This window comes from Lepisma saccharinum, chromosome 1 (assembly GCF_977018435.1).
Source record: "Lepisma saccharinum chromosome 1, izLepSacc3.1, whole genome shotgun sequence".
Taxonomy (NCBI): domain Eukaryota; kingdom Metazoa; phylum Arthropoda; class Insecta; order Zygentoma; family Lepismatidae; genus Lepisma; species Lepisma saccharinum.
Window position 1 is genome coordinate 151,580,524 of NC_139229.1, and position 21,125 is coordinate 151,601,648.

The following is a 21,125-nucleotide window of genomic DNA, read 5'->3' on the forward strand; positions in this document are numbered from 1 at the left end:
CATAACCAGCATGCTCGCTGCATAATTAATATTCGCGTGATATTCTTGTAACACGTCGCTGCCAATAAGGAAGGGTCTTACGAGTGCCTTCACAATTAGGCAATCTATTTCAAATTCTGCCCCCGATATGTTTATCTTTAGCATCGCTTGGGCGATAATCTTGCTGGAATTGTTTCCAAAAGCCGACACCACTCGTAAATCACCCACCTTCAGGAATGGAATAAGCGGGTTTTCCTTTATTAATTCTTGCCAGAGGTCTTCACTCAGAACCGTCGCCGTGGACCCGGAATCTACCAAAACCTTGCAGGGTCTCCCCTCAACCAATATTTCTATTTCAGGCAAACGTGTTTGTTTCACTTTTCGTTTTGTGATGTCATCAACCTGGAGGTCATCAAAAATGGTGCAAATAGCATTGCCGTTGACGGGTTCCTTACTTTTATCATTGTCGGTCGGAAGATAATCTGAATTAGATATCTCATATTCCTTCACCTGCGTTTCACATTCATTATCATTTAATCTGTCTAATTGGTCGCTTCTCCCTCCGTCCTCTCTATTTCCATCCGAGGTGCTGGAGATGATAGGCAGCGTGTTGTTCTCTCCAGCAGCCATAAATCAGGCGTGGAGTGGCGGGGTTTCGTCTTCGACCAAAACCTCGTTAACTTCGAAGCCTGAATCTCGATTGTGAAGACCGCGGCCTCCCTGAGCCGGTCGTCCCCTTCCACCGGGGGGTGGCCATGCACTCTGCCCCCCTCTCCTTCCTCGGTTGTCAGACTCCGCCGTCCTGTCCTGGCCGTAGCGCCTGGGTCTGGGGCCATTGTTGGATCGGTCGGTGTAGTAACCCCCGTCTGCCCCCCTCCTTGGGTCATTGTTTTGACGTGCAGAAGTCTGCAACTGGTTCACCTGTCGCGGCCTCCTCTGTGCCTCCCGCGGGGGCAACGTCGCCTGTATTTCTCGCAACAGATTAAGCATTTGCGGCACCGTCTCGACTTTCACACCCAGCAAACACCGCTGTACGTTCCATGGAAATTGGCGTGTGGCTACCTTTACTAAAATCTTCTCCTCAATAGGATCGTCAAGAATTGAGTTCTTTTCCACAAGTTTGGTAAAATATTCGGAGATGGATTGATTTCCGCCTTGATTGTAACGCCCGGAGAAGATCTCGGCTCGGACGTGAAGCATTGTGTCCTGGCTCAGGTATTCCTCCTTGAACTTGGCCACAAACGTCGTGAAGTCCGGCACCGTGCTGTTAACGGCATTGAACCAGGAACCCGCAGCTCCCTTTAGTGACAGACTTGCAACCTGGAGTTGCTGTTTCTGCGGTATTTGCGACAGGGCAAAGTATGTTTTTAAATCATTCAGATACTGGTGAGCTTTCAGTTCTCTGTCGCCCCCCTGAGAAGACCGGAAGTTGTAGTTCACGTGGCTGGAATATGTGAAACTGTTGCCTTCCCGCAACCAACTGAGATTGACCCTGCTCTACATTCATGTGCGAACTTGCACTGCCCCCGTTCGCCCCTGCACTGTACTCTCCAATGTTTGCAGTATCTGCGCGTGCCTGTTCTTGACGGTCACTTCGGATCGAAACAGCTTCTTGCTGAAATGCTGACATTTGGTTTCGCAAATCAGTAATTTCTTCCCGAAACTCAGTGCCTTGAATCTGGCTTTCCTCGCGAAAATCTCGGACTAACTCTTCTCTTATTCGACGAAACTCGTTGTCCACACGTCTTTTTTCTGTTGCAGAACTCCGTTCAAACGTGGCACGAACGTCCGCTTGGTCACTCTTTATCTCTTGAACAGCTTTCTCCATATCATTTTGACCTCCTTTTAACTCTTCCACATCCCTTCGAAGACTGCTAGTTTCGGCTCGGATCTCATTTTGTTCTTCCGTCAGCTCTTGGACTTTCTGTTCTCTGTCATCCAACCGGTCGCACATCTCCTTCCGAAATTCTGCGAACATATTTCGGATTTCATTAAGAATACTAACGTTGCTCGCCGAACTATTGCTGCAAGTGCAATTGAAACATTGTTCCTCTTGTCTGCTCATGTTTTTCGGGTTCTGAACTACTTGCCCCTCAAAAGTGCTGTGGTCGAGAATGGATGAAGCTTCAACGGAACCCACATTTCCCTCTGTTCCAGCCGACTGAATGGACTCGCTCTCCTTACGCTGCTGCTTTGTTGTGCGTTTCTCGACCTCTGGAGAGTAGTAATATGCCGGTCTTCTTGTTCTCTCTCTCAAACTTTTATTCATTTTCACACTTTATCTATTAAAATACCACAATAGTTCTACTTCTTATTAAAATATCATGCAACACAAATACAAAAAAAAATACCATCTGTTCTACCGTTGACAAGCCATATCATCCCTTTTTTTTTTTTCAACTACCATGCAACATAAGAAAGTAAACAACAAGAAAGTTGCGATGGTGACGAAAAAAAAGAAAGAAGAAAAAAAAGCAGAAAAAAAAAGGACCGGGCGCGTGAATTTACCTGCGGAACCAGCGGAAAGAGAGGCCCTGAGCGGAGGGTTTAGAGAAAGGGGAGGGGGTGGGCTGGTCATAAAGCGAAGCTGCTCTCCCTTACAGTGTTGCCTCCTAAATTTTTAAGCAAACAAAAGCACCCTCGATCCTTTGCATCGGCGATCGGGTCGACCATAGTTTAAACTTCAGACAGCTTCCAAAAGAATTTCCCTTTTCCCTTACAAAACTTTACTTTACACAACAGTGGCATTTAAAATATCTAAGCATACGTACATCTTGGATTCTTTCAATTAATCTTAACTGATTAAAATGCCCCATAGGTGGTCGCCATCTGTGCTGGCAGAGCGGTAGCGAAGGGTTAAGAATATTCAGAGCATGAGACTCCCAGGGTTCATTCTTCTCCGCTGCCACTCCGACCAGGCACTGGGAAAGGGTAGCTGCCATTCACTATTACTATTGTTGGTAAAAAGAATAAAAATAAATAGCTGTGAATTTATACTATAATCTATTCTAGAATTAAATAAACAAAATCAATAGGTACTACTCTCCCACCCATTTTTGTTTACATAAAAATAAAATCCCATTGGCCAAAGAAAAAAAAATTAAAAAAAATGAAATAGCTATTTGAAATTTTGAGTTTAGTTCAGTTCGTGCACGTTCCAGATTCAACTAGATAAATTTTAGGTCCACACGCTTAACTTCACATTTTCTCAGTCCGTGAGGGTCTAGTAGACGCGGGGCGATAGTAAGAAATGCCACTGGCACTACTGCAGTCGGGCTTCACTTACTTGTCTGGATCAGCTATCTCCCCTCGGCGTAGCACAACTCAATGGAAGATGAGTCCTCCCATCCACTGTACTTGTGTTTTATCCACTTCACCACAGGACACAAAGGACAACGAAAGTTCTTCTCCTTCCCTCACTTAACACAATTTCACAATCCTCCTCTCGTCAGATCTCAAAACACACTCTCTTGGAAAACGCACTTTTTTCTCTTCCAGCACAATTTTCTTAAAGAAGGGGAAGAGATAGCCAATCAGTTCGTCAGTTTTATCGCCCTTTGGCTCCTCTGTCCTCCCTTGGACCAATGGTCACCCGTCTTTCATGGTTCCAATTAACATGTTGCACAAAAAGAAGAAGAAAAAAGTCACTTCTTGGAGACCCCTCTTTTCACAACACACACAACTGCCAACTTGTGTCCTTCTTTACCCCTAACATAGTTCCAGTATAAAATCTATGTTGAAGCTATTGCACTCTATTATTCCATGTATAATAACTCATCACGCCTATGCACTGGATAGAGGATCTGATTATTAATTATTTGAACAAAATTATGACAATGTAAAGTTTAGTTAATTATATGGGGGTTTGGTGATACTGGATTCTGGGGTGTCGCTGGAATGTAGGAGTTGGGGTAGCCGTACGGCCTCTCTCTCTTCTGGGTTGACAAAGAAAAAGACAAGAAACGGTTGACTAAGAAAAACGAAGAGAAAAAAAAAATGATGGGCTTGCCAATGGAAAGAAAATACGAAAAATTAATAGCATAATCTACTAATAATAACAAAATAAAGGTGCGCAGTACAGTATGAAATTTGGGTAACAATAGTAAAAAATTGGATTTTTAAGCCAGATTTTTTAAATGAAGGGGTTTATTCTGAGGCTTGCATTTTTTTTTGTATGTAGACCTACCTGCAGGGTGTCTGCAAATAAGATATCAGTGCTTAGAAATGCACCCCTTTTTTTCAGCATGGGGTCAATCATGGCCGTTTATGGAATTTTGACAGGTTTGGGGGTTAAAATATCTCAGATGGATCCCCTTGAAAAAATTCTGAGATTTGGCAAAAACGAAGCCCTGCATGAACGTAACTCACAGTAAAAATCTCAAGTTTTAGACTTAACTCATTTGGTCAATATGAGGTAGGTTATGTGACCTAATTTGTGATGTTGCAAAGTAAGGTGTATACCTATAATAATGAAGCCTTTCCTTTTATTTTTTTGAAGTTTAGTTAGAAAATCTTAAAACAGTATAATAAAATGGGATTCTAATACTTGACTTACCAGAAATTGAAATGACAAGGTATGACAATTGAAGATCTGCGAATGGAAGAACCCTATTCTATTGTACAGTTTCTATATGTATGTGATTTTTTTTTTTTTCAAATTTTAGGCATTAGTATTTGAAAAAAACATTTTTTTTTAGAAATCAGTGAAAGTTTAATTGTGTGGAATACAGCTTATCCTGTATAAGTGCAAGCTGAACATATGCTTCCAACTATCTTTTGAAATAAAGATTATGTAGCAGAAAATTATGTATTTTTGTGCCAAATGGAAATAACAGGGAACTAGATTTCATTAAGAACTTAATGAATTTGAAGGAAATAAATTCACATTGCTAATTATATTAAATCTTTAACGCTGTGTGTTTTTGTGGTTTTGCACAAACATCTTGAATATAGAGTCCAGACATCATATATATCACAAGGAGCTCTTGGTTTTTGCACTTGATCATGTTGCAGCAACATTGTACACCTTAGATTTGACAACTGTCATTTCAAATGCGCTTGACTAAAATACTTTAAATCATCTTGTGATAATGTAGATAAACAACAGTCAACAATTTTTTTTTTACAAAGCAATTAATTGAATGAATAGATGTTACATACACTGTCAATTGCAGTGAGATATCTAATGTTAAATATTTGTATATTCTATAATGAATGTAAATACTCGATCTTGATGTGTATGTACGTTGGCAAAACTGATTTTTATTGTTCCATGTACTTGATAACACTTAGCTTTTGCATTCCAAAAATATGAAGTTGGTCTTATTTACTACTTTTCCACTTTTAGAATCTTGTGTCATTGCTGATTGTTGGTAGTCCATCATATTGCCATTTGATCCCCAGTATGGGGTCTCTGATGGAAATTTTCCATTAATGTCCTAGCATTGATTTGTTCTGTGGCTCAGTCTCTCAGTAGTAGCTGCTGTCTCCAAAAGATGATTAGGATTTCTTGTTATACAATCAGCTTAAGCATTTATTATCCCACGATAATATTTATGTGCGTTACTTGAAACAATGAATAAGCTTTTTACCGCGAGAAGTAGTCTATCCTAAGACTTCAAGAGATCTGAGATTGCTGGAGCAACAACTTACAACTGACCCACAAGATTCACCCGTCACAAGTAGAGTTGAACACAACTTTCAAATGCACCTGCCTTGTTCGTTGGGAAATCCAAATATATCCCACTCGTCAACGTACACGTTCGTGACGTGGTGCAATGTGCACAAAAAAGCTTGGAAGGGAGTGATTTCACTAATGAACTGTAATGATAATCGTTTAATAAATTGATTTCACGCGATTGAATCGCTTCTACATGATCGCGACACGCAAGTAATGCAGATCCACAGGAACTAACTTCGTTTCTTTGAGCTGATGCCTTTTCCCTATCAAAATTGCTATTCTATTCAAGTCTCTTTCCAGTGACAGCTTCTCTTTTTCATGCTCAGAAAAACACAATTGTAGTAGGAACTCATTGTTGAAAGGCTACATTTATATATACACTGGATGCAACTCTTGCTATTGTTTGAATGTAACAATGTTTCCCATGTGCTCCAAGGTGGAAGATAAAAAGAAATAACGGTGTTTTGAAAAATTGTCCGAAACATATGGTCCCGTAAAGTGTACAAGCACTTTAACATTTATTGTATTCTATCAAAACATAATTTGAAATTCCTTCCTTATGTGACTGCCACACCACAAGAGTAAAACGTGAAAGCTTCATAAGAATGTTTACTTTTTTTTGTGCAGTCCTCTTTACTTAATTATTTTGTGCACATGTCGCATGCATTTGGGGAGTCTAATGTCTGGTTCTGGGGAGGGCTTAGGCCCCCTAGCCCCTACCTAACTATGCCCATGCAGAGTATCTAAAAATATGTTATTTGCCACAAAACAGCTTTGTATAAAGCTATCTAACATCCAAAAAATATAAGAGACTAGGGAGTCTTTTTCTCATAGAATTAATCGAACCTATCCGATAGCATAGTGACTAATGCTGTCCCCTTGTAATCGAAGGATCCAAAATTCAATTCCCAGTGGAGGCACATTTTTAATGGTACTAGTTCATCTGAGCATAAAGTGAATTAAAAACAAACTTTGTCTTGTGAAAATGGTAATTACAAAAGTGCAAAATTGTGTACTATTTTTTAAAGGCAGTAACGTATCATTGTCACTTTTTGTGTGTGTATTGTGACAGGCATAGAAGATATGCTGAAAAGTGTACACAAATATATGCATACTGCGAACGCATCCGCTGATTGATAAACAGCATTTCAACTATCTTTGTGAACATTATTAGAGATTGTACAGCAACCACACGTGTTGCAAAGCATGAGAATATAAATAGTAGCATAAAATTCATTTAATGCTAGCCAAAAATACAGTACTTGCCTTTCAAATATGATTCCTCACCCCGGATTGGAAAAATCATGTCATCTTAACCACCGACGAAACTGTATGAAGGTATGATGTTCTTTCACAATTAATACATAAACAATGGCACACACATACACAATGCATTAATTCAACAAAAGGATACTCCATTTGAAAATATACAATACTACAATTAAAAGTGTTAAAACACTGGGTCATTTTCATGCATGCAGCGTTTACTTCACATTCATGCTTGTTGTTGCTAGCTTGCTGGACCACGTGCTGGTTTGGCCAGATTTCCCATCATGCTCTGCACTGCTGATGCCGTATTGAATATCATCAATTATCATAAACATGTATAAAGCAGATTTATAACAAAATTTAATTACTTTCGCCTGTGAAATGTGTACATAATTTATTACAGGTCACCGTCGTCACCTCCGAGCAGTGATTCCGAGTCTGTAAGTTCAGATTCATCTTCCAAATCGATCAAGCTTTTGCAGAAACTCAAGAAGGAAAGAGTTAGGCTCACCGAAGAGAGAAAACGAAACAAGGAATTGATAAAGGCTACCGAAACACCAGAAGAGAAGCGACTGCGTCGTCTCCTGAAGAAAGAGGCCAAAGAGCGCAAGCGGAAGGAGAGGATGGGATGGGATAATGACTATCTGCACTACACAAACACAGACAACCCATTTGGTGATGCCAATTTACTGGCAACATTTGTGTGGAACAAGAAATTGGAGAAGGAAGGTCTATGTGGTGTTAGCAGAGATGAATTGGAAGTGAGGAATAGACAGAAGCAAGAAGAAAACAGGAAGGAATTGGAGAAGGTAACTATTTCTTTGAAAGGAAAACAAGAGGTTAATTTTTGATGGAATAAACTGTTACTATGTAGTTTTTGCTATAATTCTATGTTACTCATGTCGGTGAGTGCGAAATTGCTTGGATGCTGTTGCTGTACATTTGCATTATCTACAGAGGAGTGTTCAGAGTTCCTTGCATGGTAGAAAGGGCTAGGATTTTTCACCCAAGAGTTTGTCTATTAGATTTATTATGTATAACAGCACCATCTTCAACTGTTTTAACCATGTTTTAATCCTTCCAAATTTATTATTTTCTTCCATCCATGATGAGGGATCGAGGTCGGTCTGAAAATTCAGAAGACAAAACAAGGTAAATTTTTTGTCTGAACTGATACCAATGCTGACACTCTTTACCAATTCTTACCGATATCAGTGCGAATGTTAAGCATTTGTAACAGGTCAAAGGTATTCAGAATATTTGTTAATTTTAATATGTAAGCAGTTCATAATTTCACATGAAATCATCTCTCCACAATGTTGCAAAAATAATGAAAATTATGCATTTGGCATAAGACTGTCGAAGGCTTGTGTACTTGCAAAACAAATTGGAATCAGTGACTAAATTCAAACTGATCCTTTTCGATACATCGGTATTGGCTGAATTAATGCTGTGATTTATCTCCCTTTTTAATGTTTTCAATAGCAGAAATATAAGAAAGGAAGGAAATCCAACCTGTTCTATTGTCAGTGAGTGAGTGCACATGCAGCAGTCAGTGACCCTTACAATGTGGTGTTCTGTTGACCTTCATGGCAGAGTGGCTATCACAGTGCACTACAACTCCAGGGGTCCCGTGTTTGAACTGTGGCCTGAGCATGCATGTACTTTGAGTGTCCTTTCATCATATCATCAATCATCCTCATCTTCACTGTTAGCCAAAAGTGGCAGAAAAGTGAAAGAAAATGAACCAAATCAATCACTGTTCTGTGAGATGCAGAAACTGTGGTGACTGATTCACACGTGTTATTGGTTCTTACAGGTGTTAAGATGTATGCAATATTTGCATGAAGAGAATAGAGTTGAGGCACGAGGGCCAGACGGCGACATCAAAAAAGGCAATTTGATCAAGCTAAAATCTGCACTTATATGCACCATAAGACTTTACCAAAGTACTTTATATATATTTTACAATATATAAGTTTCCAGTCAGTATATTATTTTTTTAAAACTTCTTGTGCTGTTGCTTCCCGGAACAGTGATGGTAGAATCTGACTTAACTTGTAGACTGAGAAGACAAACATCAACTAGATGCTGTTGAATATCTATTGCTTTCTTCCTCTTCCTAATGGTGATCCTGAAAGAGATATAAAGTTCTGACCTACGTTCATAATACATTTTGCGCTATTGCTTTTGGATCTCTGGCTGCAAGGTAAGCCAGATTTTTACCATATATATTGATATCTTTATCTTTTAAAGAACTACAATAATCTGTTTGTGATAGAAATGGTTGAGCAATGCACAAGGGCACTGCAGTGTGTGTTTATTTCTGTGCATATTTTTTTTTTGTAGGTTAAAAAGAGACGAAAGGAAAGGGAGATGGAACGGCAACAGCGTGAGGAAGAACTTGCTTTGCTTCAGCGACAGAAGGAAGCAGCCCAGTTCCAAGAGTGGGAACGACAGGAAGACCAGTTTCATCTCGAGCAAGCAAGGCTTCGTTCTTGCATTCGTATTCAAGATGGCAGAGGTTTGTGGCTTTTGTGTTTATAGTCATATGATAGGATTATTTTCTTTTTGTATTTGTTACATTGCTTGTTACATTTGCCTGGGAAGAGGGGATTCAGGGGGGTCTGCCCTCCTGGTCCCCTGAGATACAACCACTGTCTCAGAATTAAAGAACTTTAAAATCTGAAGAAAAAAAAATCCTTATCATTATTGTCACAGCGAGGTTGTGCATTTATGGAGAAATTTAAAACCCAGAAAAATAAAATCTGATTGTACAATGCAATTTTGCCAATCTTGCATTAATGGTGTGTACACACACACACACACAGAAGAGAGAGAAGGAGGGAAGATATTAGGCAATGAAACCCTATTTTTACATTTTGCTGCTTAACATGATCAGTCATCCAAGTTCTGTCAAAATGCCATGTTAAATATAATAGGATGTTTACCTCAATCTTATGTTTGCCATAATTCCCATTTCCTGCTTTATATGTTTTCCCAATTTTGCCAGTACCATCAATAAAAAAAATGGCTTAACAGGCTGTGAGGACTAGTGCCTACCTACAGACTGCCAACCTCCAACTAGTTACGTGCTGATGTGTGGTCTTTCCATGTCCTACATTTTTTAGTTTTTGGGTGGGGAGAAGAATTTATAATATTACGTCATTGCTGCTGTTAAATTCTCTTCAATACACTATAAACGCAAAAACGTTGGTTGTGTAGTTGTTTCTTATCCACACTTGAATTTCACCCCTCTCTTATGTTTTTATTTATTTTCAGCGAAACCTATCGATCTCCTAGCAAAGTACATAAGTGCAGAGGAAGAGGTTGATGCTGTGGAAATGCACGAACCTTACACATATCTCAATGGCCTTACAGTAAAGGATTTAGAAGATCTCATAGAAGATATTAAGGTACATTTTTTTAATGTTTTTTTTTTAATAAGTGTGTAATCAGATTCTTTCAGGACAGTTTGCACACAAGGTATTGCTGTAAAAGGGTAAATATGAATGGTATTTGGTAACTGGATGTAACATGACATTATTATTGTTGTGCTGATTGCAATATATGTGCAAGCCAGATTCAGATGAAATTTTACTCAAATACTAGGCAATTATTTTATATCAGATGCTCACTTATCTATTATATGAGTCATCCAGGTAAGAATTACATATTATATATTTGTATTACTGTAAACCCTCGTTAATCCGAACCCCGATAAGCTTGGCTTCGCTTAATCCAGATAGGCCAAAAAAAAAAAAAGCAGAATGCAAGGTTTTAAATGTGGCTAGAAGTCAACAAGAGAACTTCTCAAAGAAAAGGCAGTCAACCACTGATGAAATTCTGTTTCCTGCAGACTTTGTATGTACTGTATAGTGTATATAGGCCCATGCCCTTTAAATACACCATAATAAATGTGTTTTGTTGCTATAAACGGAGTTTTAATGCACTTTCTACTGTTCTTTTAGGTTATTTCTGTTAATCCGGACTTTCATTAAACCAGTCAACTTATCCCCCCCATTAGTCTGGATTAACGAGGTTTTACTGTATTTGGATCTAATACATTCTGTCTGTACACTTAAGAATGTTTTGAATGTTAGAAATGAGTGAAAAGTAAACCAAACTTTGCTTGCTGCTGCCTTGCTGTTGGCAACCCTATGATGTGGCTGCTCAGAGATAAGGACAGAGATGAAGAGCACATTACTCAGTGGTGAGTGTAGCTAGCAGAGGTGAGACATATGGTGGCATTATGTGAATGACTGCTAGTGTTAGATTGTACTGTCGGATTTGGATGATGGTGCAGGAGGAGCAGCAGGTGAACATTAAATTCTGTGTTAAACTGGATAAAACTAGTTGTATGTTGCCATTCTTTGTTGTCATGATGAAAGAGGTCTTATCTGTGGCGGGGAAACAACTGGATTCTTCACCAGTTGCTCTTGGGGTCTGAATACCTCACCAAGGTCAACATATGTCATTGCACAGCCTTCGTACTCACCGTACCTCACTCTGACTGATTACTACCTGTTTCCCAAGCTGAAAAACGTGATCAAGGGGTGCAGGTTCACCTTGGCAGAAGAGGTCAAGACATCCTTCATGTGCACTCAGTGGTAGTTATAACTCCATTAAGCCTTGTTTCCATGATTATGAAAAACTAAATATGCTGACCAAGGCAGTAATTTATTTTATTAAAAAACATAAACTAACGTAACGTTTCAACCTTCTAGCAAGGTCTTCTTCAGACTCTGTATCAAGTACAAAAGTAACCAGATACAACAAGAAGGGTAATATATATACACAAACATTACTCCCTCCAGACTATTTAGAAAGTTGTTTGGAACTTTCTAGCAGATGACTTTCACTTTCAAACTTTACTTTCACCTAAAAGGCTAAACACTTCCATATAGAATGTGGTTGGACTTTTTAATCTCATGCTCTTTTCCCTTCATTTTTCTTCCTTCTCCTCTCCTCTTTTTCTCTTGTCCTTTCCACTCTATCCAACATCTTCTTCCATTCTTTGTTTAACTTCAGTCCCCCATTCCAGTTCATTGTGTCTTCTTCGCCTTTCTTCTCTATTTCCTTGGCTTCCTTCCATTTTCTCACTAGCATTCTCTTCTCCCTTCCTATCTGCTTAGCCTCATCCCACTCTATGTCATGTCCTGTTTCTCTCGTGTGTTTAAATATTGCATTTCTCTCTCTCTTAAGTCGTACATCATCCCTATGTTGTTTCAACCTGTCTTTCAGCCTTTTTTTTCGTTTCTCCTATGTACACACTCTGACATTCTTTACATTTTACTTCGTAGATAATCCCTTCTTCTTCCTCTTCTCTGTTTTCCTTTTTCTTGTTAGCATTCCTCGCTATTCCTAAGATGCTTCTTAGAAAGAAGAAAAATGAAGGGAAAAGAGCGTGAGATTAAAAAGTCCAACCACATTCTATATGGAAGTGTTTAGCCTTTTAGGTGAAAGTAAAGTTTGAAAGTGAAAGTCATCTGCTAGAAAGTTCCAAACAACTTTCTAAATAGTCTGGAGGGAGTAATGTTTGTGTATATATATTACCCTTCTTGTTGTATCTGGTTACTTTTGTACTTGATACAGAGTCTGAAGAAGACCTTGCTAGAAGGTTGAAACGTTACGTTAGTTTATGTTTTTTAATAAAATAAATTACTGCCTTGGTCAGCATATTTAGTTTTTCAGTGGTAGTGATTAGGAACTTTTGTTCCTGCACTAGGTTAAATTTTATTTTTACTACGGGGCAAGTAAACACCCCCCCCCCCCCTTCCAAAGTTTCAGTACCTTGCTCCACCAGTTTTGGAACCCAATTGTCGCCACTGTGTACACTCTTTTGGAGCTCACAAAAAGTGACCTGCAGGATTGTTTTGATAAGTGGTACAGATGCTGGTAGAAGTATGTTGTTGCTCAATATCCTAACCGTAAAGTGTTTTGCAAGATAATGCATTTGATGTGTAATAAATTTTACCACAATAGTTTGGTTTATTTTTGACTGTGCCATGTACTAATGTGCATCAAAGTTCTACACTACCATCCATGTTACCTTACTTCTCATACAGATATAGTTGAAAAGTTTATTTTTCTAAGACAAAGACCATTGCACTTACCTGGTTTCATACATGAAGATGGTGAATGAACATTTCAGGTTCTTTGGAATAGGAATACAGGAAAACCTCGTTAATACGATATTGGTTAATACGAAGTACCCTTTAATCCGAAGTTCTTCCCATTCCCCAGCCGATAAGATAGGATTTATAATGTATTTCAGTACGGATAAATCGAAATACGAAGTTGTTTACAAGACCCTTCCGCAAAACTGGTTTCGCTTAATTCGAAGTAGACACCTGCATAAGTCGACAAGAGAAGATCGAATGTGGAGAGAGCTTGGATGTTTCCTTGTTCTAAGAGCTGCTGACAACTCGAGGGAAGAAGCCCGAAATGCCCGCTGGACATTGCCATTCTTTGTCAATGTGCATGGCAGGTCAAGCTCTTTCCCTGCTGAATGCACCACCTTGGGAATATTCACCAGTGGTAGATGAGAAATGCGAGATAAGATCGCAGGAACGTTCCAAAATACAAGATGCATGGTGCCTGGAAGTCTCACCCATCTGTCTAGCTCTGAGCTCAAGATTCAGCAATTTCCCTTGAGCAAGCAACTTTTGGCCTGGTAGCCGACAACTTCCGGTAACCACTTTCATTAAAAACGTGTTCTTTGTGCCCTGTAGAACTTCATAAAAAAAGGGAAACTGTTACAGTTAATCAACACCACATAGGCAAACTAAAGATCGTCAACCTGCTTAATGCGTTGTCATCTAGGTTTCCCGCAAAAGTTGATGTCGATCTTACGTATGTTGCAACTCACGTTTCCCGCTTCATACGTTTCCCAACTGTGCCAGTCATAAAATTTGCAAAAACAGTGTTCTGTTGGCTGAGTGACTTCTCCCTTTTTCTATCAGCAAAAAGGGGGGGGGGGTTGCTAATTGGTTCGGCCGTGATTTTCTTGCTCGTGTGCGCACACGGGCTCTTTCTTTTGGCATCTAAAATAAAGCAACCACTTCTTCAAAACAAACAAAAACCGCAGGATAAGTAAAAGAAAAGTGACCTCCTCCCTTCTCCTACAACACATCATTATCCGCCACTGGTGTGCATGGTAATGTGATAATTGCAGAATTCAGGTCCCTCTTTCTTGTTTGAATGCAGCTGTCTGGATAGGAAATATTGCCCGTATTATTGTCTGTTGCATGGTAAAATGTAATGTGAGGATCATTTTTCTTTTTCACACTGCTGATAAAAGTTCGGTCTTCGACAATTGCGTTATCTTTAAAATGCGGATGATTTCCCTTCTGCCACTTGCCGCTCTAACTTCCAGCCGGTCTCATTGTGTTTACGCTGCAGCTGGTGCCAGTGTTTAGTCAGCTTCTGGAAAGCTGTTGCTTGCCGATAACTGCAATGACTCATCCAGCGCGAAGGAATAAGCTTCATTGTTTTGAATTTCGCAAAGCTGTTTTGATTTGACGATAACAAACTTCGATCTCTAGAACCATTAGCGTGCTGATGTTTAAAAGAAAAACCTCAATGCTCAATGTAGGAATACGAGAGGAAACGTTTTGGCGGAGCAAGTGTTGACCTCCAGAATACTCCTGAATCCTACAATAAATTGTCGATTAATCTGAAAATACGCAAGTTTCGTAAAGCTTATTTTGAGTTCATTTTATGCTGATGAGCTAAGTGGGATTCAAACCAGAGTGATTATCGAGTGCAGCACTGTTTAATGTGTCCTAGGATACACATTCGGTGCAAACAGATGGCAAGTTGTGGGTTTACTTTTTCAGAGTGGATTACAATGCAAGTTGAGGAAGAGTTTGAACTGATCCCTGCAAAGGGGGAGGGGGGGGGGGGGCGAATATGAAGTTAACTGAAGCAATGAATTCGTGATTTTTTTTAGGATGTGTTTTAGACAGCCGAACCAGAACGAAATTTACAGCCCCGATTTTTTTTGTTTTGTTTTGTGCCAGGGAAAGGTTGTGTTCTCTCCCAAGAGAATCTTCTCTTACCAGTTAATCCTGTAACGGAGACAATGTTCTAGTGAATCCACATAAAATCCAATATTCATTCTGTCCGATTATCTCCCGTCTCTTGCTTGCGCCAGTGTGACTACTGTCAAGATTCTTCCGAGTTTCACTTCTTGCAATAAATGAGATTGTTTTCCTTCCATAGGTCTCCGTGCAAACGGGTTTCTTATGAACTAAAATTGTAAGAATTTCGTGGAAGAACGACGACTTTGCACAATTAAAAGAAAATACCGTTTTTTTAAAGACTTTTTGCCACAACATGCATCCCGTACATAACCAGTTGTATAACTAGGCAGGATAAATGGTGTTAACCGTCTCCTTGGAATCTTTGTGACCGCGTAAGCTCCCCGTGTTCTCATTTTGTGTAACATTTTTTACACTTTCTTTAAATCGTACAATATTATTATATAGTACATATAAAGCTTATTTTCTGAGCTACCACCAAGTATAAAACATCTGTTGTGGCTGTAATTTATACTCTACTTTATTTACACCTGAAAAACGGCACCATCTTGAAAAGTTTGGATAACTCGAAGTCGTTTAATTCGAAGTTGACATTTTTTGGTCCCTTGAACTTCGTATTAACGAGGTTTTCCTGTAATGTTTATTGGTTTACCGGTAAATTTGTCACTGCATATAACATAAGCTAAGTAAATAAATAAGATTGTTCTAAGTATAATGGGATTTCACAAGTTGGTGGTTTTCCTAGTGTTTCAGTGCTTAATAGAGTGTGGTACATATTTGTTTGTTGTAGGTTTACAAGGAGCTAGAAAGGGGAAAAAACTTGGACTATTGGAATGATATAACTGTAATAGTGGAAGACGAATTGCATAAACTGAGGAAATTGGAGAAGATTAGCGAGTATGAAGCAGGTTAGTACTTTTTTTATTATATATTTGACTGTCTTTAATGATTATGCTTAAATTTTAACAATTTAATTATTATTCTGGCCTAAAATTAGGCGATAGAATTGGATATTGTGTAACCATGAATTTTGGTACTGCTCCTGCCTAAGTATCTGTGGGATACACAAAGGGTTGATCTTAGTGTTTTCGAGTCTGTCATTGTGAAAGAGTTTCCCATTGATAATTTGGAATTTATATGATGCTCTAAGATGGGGTCTGGAGTATCGTTTCCTTTGAAATGATTCAAGATTTTAGAGTAATACAGATTTTTATATTGCAAGTCTCTTATATTAAAGGTCAGGCTTTCTAGCTGATGCATTATTATACCCATAGTATCTGTGCCTTTGTGTTCTGTCTGCTCTTAAGAGCTTTTTTAGGCCATTGACCCTTTGACGTGAACTGAAATATTTGAAATTTGCTGGATATTTTGGCTCCCACCTCCCCACCTCATCATTTTGATACTTTGTCTTACTATTGTTAAAAAAATGTTAAATCTCGGTTATTGGTGCAGAGATAATAGTGAAAACTACGTAGAACATAGATGCATGCCAAGATTTCCGAGTAGAACATGTAATTTATTCTCAACCTCCTTCAATGTAAGGCTTGCAAAGCAAATGGGGTGAAGTTTGTTTGTTCATTGGTTATATTGTATGTAAGCTTATTTTCTGCGATGTTTGTAGAGTTGCAAAAAAAAAAAAAATAGCTTTTTTGGCTTTTTTACCAATTACAGCTAACCTATTTCACTTGAAGATACTGTTATGAGTTTACAGGTTTGTATTGACATATTTCACAACTAGCTAAAAAAATTACATGATGTAGCAGCCAAGAGACAGATATTGGCCAATCCCAGTCGACACATATTGCATAGTGGTTCAGATTGAGATACAATTCTAACTCTAGCTTACCGAGGGTAGGGGATGGGAGTTTTGCAGGCCCACCACCTCTATTTTTAATATTTTCCACTGTTTGAAAATAAATAACATTGTTCCTTATGATGTTACCAATATTTCTGTATTACTTTCATTCATAAAAACATAAATGTAATGTAATGAGGAGGTGAAATGCACTTGGTGGGTTTATCAAGTGCCATATTTGAATGCATTTAATTCGAGACACTCATGCCATTGACAGTGTACAATTGGTTGGTAATGATGGTAATTATTATAATAAACAACTGCACTTCTACAAACAAAAAAGCATTAATAAAAAATTATGGATTTTTTAGTTTTAGTGAATCATAAAATATATGAGAGACACTCATGCAATAATTGGTTATTATTTTTTATTAATGATAGTAATTTTTGTAATTATTATAACTGCACATTACAGTACTGCATTGGACCACTTTTGCTCGAATATACTCGATCGTATATCCCACGCTCGAGCGTAATTCGCTCGAATATATAGAATATCAAATATCTTTTTAATGGGACAATAATCGTACAAATATATGCACAAAAATCCATCCTGGTAGTTTCAGCCCATAATAATCTATTCATTTTCATATATTGCTATATGTTGTAAAGATGGACTAAATCACATTTTAACATGAAAATGATGATTATGTTCACTTCAGTTTCAATTTCACTGCATCTTTCACTTCACGATCTATATTTGAAGGGCCAATTTTACAGAAAAATTACGGTTACACGTAAATTACTGGGTTTTGAGCGTATACTGATCGTTTTGCCTGTTCGAGTGAAATTCGCTCGTGAGGTCATGGTGAACTATGATTATGCCATAGTTGATATATTAATAGGGGGGCATATTTATTTTCATATAAACTTTAAAGATCAGAAATGTATTTATGAGTGAAATTGCTGGGATCAGGGCATCAACTTGTAAGAAATAAATTGACTGGGCTGTGGTCTCACAAAGGTTGTGAACCACTGCAACAAGAAGCCAAAATACATCACTACTTGCTCCGTGACCAGGTTTAGTGGCCATTTAACCAAATTTTACATGATGTACTGGAATGGCAGAATACAAATATATTTTACTGAACACAAAGTTTACTGTAATGAGATTTGATACTAGATTTTCAAGAGGTAGAGCAGTATTTTCTTTCTTGCTTCATGTACGTGTTCGTATAACAAATTCAAACATTGGAAATCATATCATACTATTAGGTTTTATTAAAAACACACACAAAAATTCTCTAGTTATGTGAATATGTTTATACTACATATATTTAATAAGACTACTGAAATATGAAGATAACACTCGGAAAGAACTGCCCATTCAAAAAAGCCAGCTTTATTGAAAACACTATTTATGTATAGCTATGAATTTCATATTGTAAATTGTATTTTATATTTAGAAATGAGTGTATTTTACAGTAAGGAAATAAAACGAAAACCATGGAATAGGAAATATATTACCAACTACCGTATTTTCATTGATTTGAGACACTTTTGTGAGAAAAGCCGAAAAAAGACCAACCAAAAATAGGCGCTGCCAAAAAGCTTTTTTTTTTTTCCATCACTTTCAACTAGATTTTCGGAATCAATTTTCCAATTAACGCTGCCTTGGTAGCAATAATTATTTTTTTATTTTCTCCTTTGGTTTCAGCGTCTGATTTTGTATTCAGCCTTTTGGGGGGGAAGGTGTAGTGTACAGTGCAACGACTGTTTTCTTCCTCTATGTGTTCCAACCATTCTACTCAGTGCTTTTGAATACGAGAAAAAAAGTTATGAACATCTTCTTTTTACTTCCCAGAAAATATAGGTCTTTTCAATGTCTAATTGGCCATGGTGGGATTTGGGTGTTGAGGACAGAGCTGTTATCACTAGTTTGGTTTACACTGTCTGAGTTATTGCTATGGGTGCCTCTGCTTTTGTTTCCATACTCGAGTCTAATCAGTGCCAATCTTGCTTGCCTGCGGGTGGTTATATAGGGGTTGATAAGTTTACTAGCCACTTTATCTCATCCAGAGTGCTATTGATTTCCTCCTCTAGTGAATCTACCATATCCACAAGTCCATAACTTGTTCTTAACTTGTAATTTTGAATCCCTATTTGCCAGAAGAATGAAATCTAAAGTGTGGAACTCTGTGCACAAAGGTGGCTTTTCCTCCCGTAACTTTTCTAATCAAATTGAGTCACTTTCACTAGTTGTGAACCTGATGCAGTCACCATCACCATTTCTCTACTTCCTGAGGGAACGGCATCTGCTGTGGGATCATCACAGTCTCTTAGCTCTGCTTACTCCATATCCCTTTGTAAGAAATGAGACCAAACCAGGATAAAGGTAAATCGAAATTCACTCCACAGTGAGGTTTATTCTTGAATAGAAAGAGCAATTGTGAATGAAAGGCACTCACCTTGCCTAACTACATACCAGGGAAATACATGACCACCCTGTCGAGCTGGATGTTGATGTAGACTTTTGTGGGTGTTAAGCAATGTTTGCTTGCACCCTATCATTTATAGTATTTATCCTATAAATGTGGCAATCAAATTTTCATTCAATGATTGTTACATTTGTATAATACCTGCAGCAACTTTTATCTGTTTTATGTAACATCTGTACCAACAAAAAAGATGTGTGTTGCATCTCTCATACAACTTGACAACATGAACAATTCTTGGGCCTCCCCGATGCACAGTGGGCCAGAATTCTGACAAAATGGGGACAAAAATCTGAATTGGTGAATGAAGATACTACTTATGCTGTCAGTATTTCTAATAACAGAATATAATACATAAAAAACATGAAATATTTGAAATTCTGTCGTTATTCACATAATGAGAGTGCAAAATAATAAAGTAATGGAACATGTACATGGCATTCATGAACAGCTGACGCGGAGTGATATGTTACACGAAGTGAGACGGTTTGTTTACAGAGTCTCGTAAGGTTCATGATTCCAACTGTAGTTGCATTTGGCATAATTTAAGAGTTGAAGAAGCAATATTCTCATCACGGGATTGGCAAAACACACGACGACAGGCTTGGGAGGACTCCACGAACGTCGAACCACAGATAAACATAGTATATGTATTAAGTTTATCTGTGGTCGAACCAATCAACTTGGTCCACTCAAAAGTGGGTACAGTGTTGCAGCTAAATGCAATGGATAGTACAAGTGATACGTGTGCCTGTTTAATTGAACGCATTTTTAAAGTCTTCCCTCGGTCTTTTTACCATAACTTCCTACACCTAAAAAAACCACGAGTCACCACTGCTTTCAGGAAGGGGGGGGGGGGATTCTTGTGTGCATTAAGAGGTTGATAGACTATATTAGAATTTGTGAAGGAGTGTATGCCAGATTGCATATCTGATATGAAATAAGGTGTGAATGTGATGAGCATAAAGACGTTGGGATAGATTTATATAATACAGTATATACTATTCTTAGTTGTAATTGCATCAAAAGTGAATAAAAATTTTGTTTTCACAACCAAATCAGTCAGGCAGAGGATATTTGTATACTTCTTGGATTGATTTTGAGTAATGAGTTAACCTTTTGAGGCCCAAGGCCATTTTCACATGTAACCCCCTTGGTCCCGAGCTGATTTTGAGCAAAATGCAGTTTCAATTAAATGAGTGTAGATCGGAGGCTAATAGCCCTAGAGAGATGAGTGATATACTGTTGTATGCAGAATGAACCAGAGATTCAGACTATATGAAATTTATGCAAATTCGGCATATATGTGACAGGGGGAGGGGGTTAACTCAAAATTCCAAAACTTCGGGGAAAAAATGGGTTCCCCCTTCCCCCCCCAAGAAAAAAGTACATGACAGTGTTGACATACACATGGAAATGATCGCTGACATGTAAGGAACACAAAAATATTTGCATTATTATCTTATGACCAATGTAACGTGAGTTGTACCCCCAAAAGGAATGGTTGGCACGCCACTGATTCAAGCTTCAAATTGCAGCGGTACCTTGAAATGACTTTAGCTCAGAGACGATTTGCCCTGGAGATATGAAGAATATACTGTTGTACGCAGAATGAATCACAGATTCAGACGATATATAATTTATGCACATTTGGCATACATGTGAGGGGAAAGGGGGGAAATCCCCTGAAAATACTTTTTTAAGAAAATGGGTTTTCTCCCCCCCCCCCCCCCCGGAAGAAAAGGATATGAAAAGTTCAAAATGCACATAGAAATTATCGCTGTCATGTAAGAAACAGAAAAATATTTGCATCATTGTCATATGACCAATGTAACGCGAGTTGTGCCCTGAAACGAAAGGCT

At 38.3% G+C, this 21,125-nt stretch overlaps 1 protein-coding gene across 1 annotated transcript in view; it reads left to right on the plus strand.

The window, feature by feature from the left end:
• cactin (cactin, spliceosome C complex subunit) overlaps window positions 1-21,125 on the plus strand; it is a 64,992-nt gene that overhangs the window by 21,913 nt on the left and 21,954 nt on the right. Inside the window, exons 3-6 of the mRNA XM_083140544.1 lie at window positions 7,332-7,737; window positions 9,278-9,452; window positions 10,211-10,344; window positions 15,764-15,881. Coding sequence (XP_082996670.1) covers window positions 7,332-7,737; window positions 9,278-9,452; window positions 10,211-10,344; window positions 15,764-15,881 — 833 coding nt within the window. The remainder of the gene's footprint in view (window positions 1-7,331; window positions 7,738-9,277; window positions 9,453-10,210; window positions 10,345-15,763; window positions 15,882-21,125) is intronic.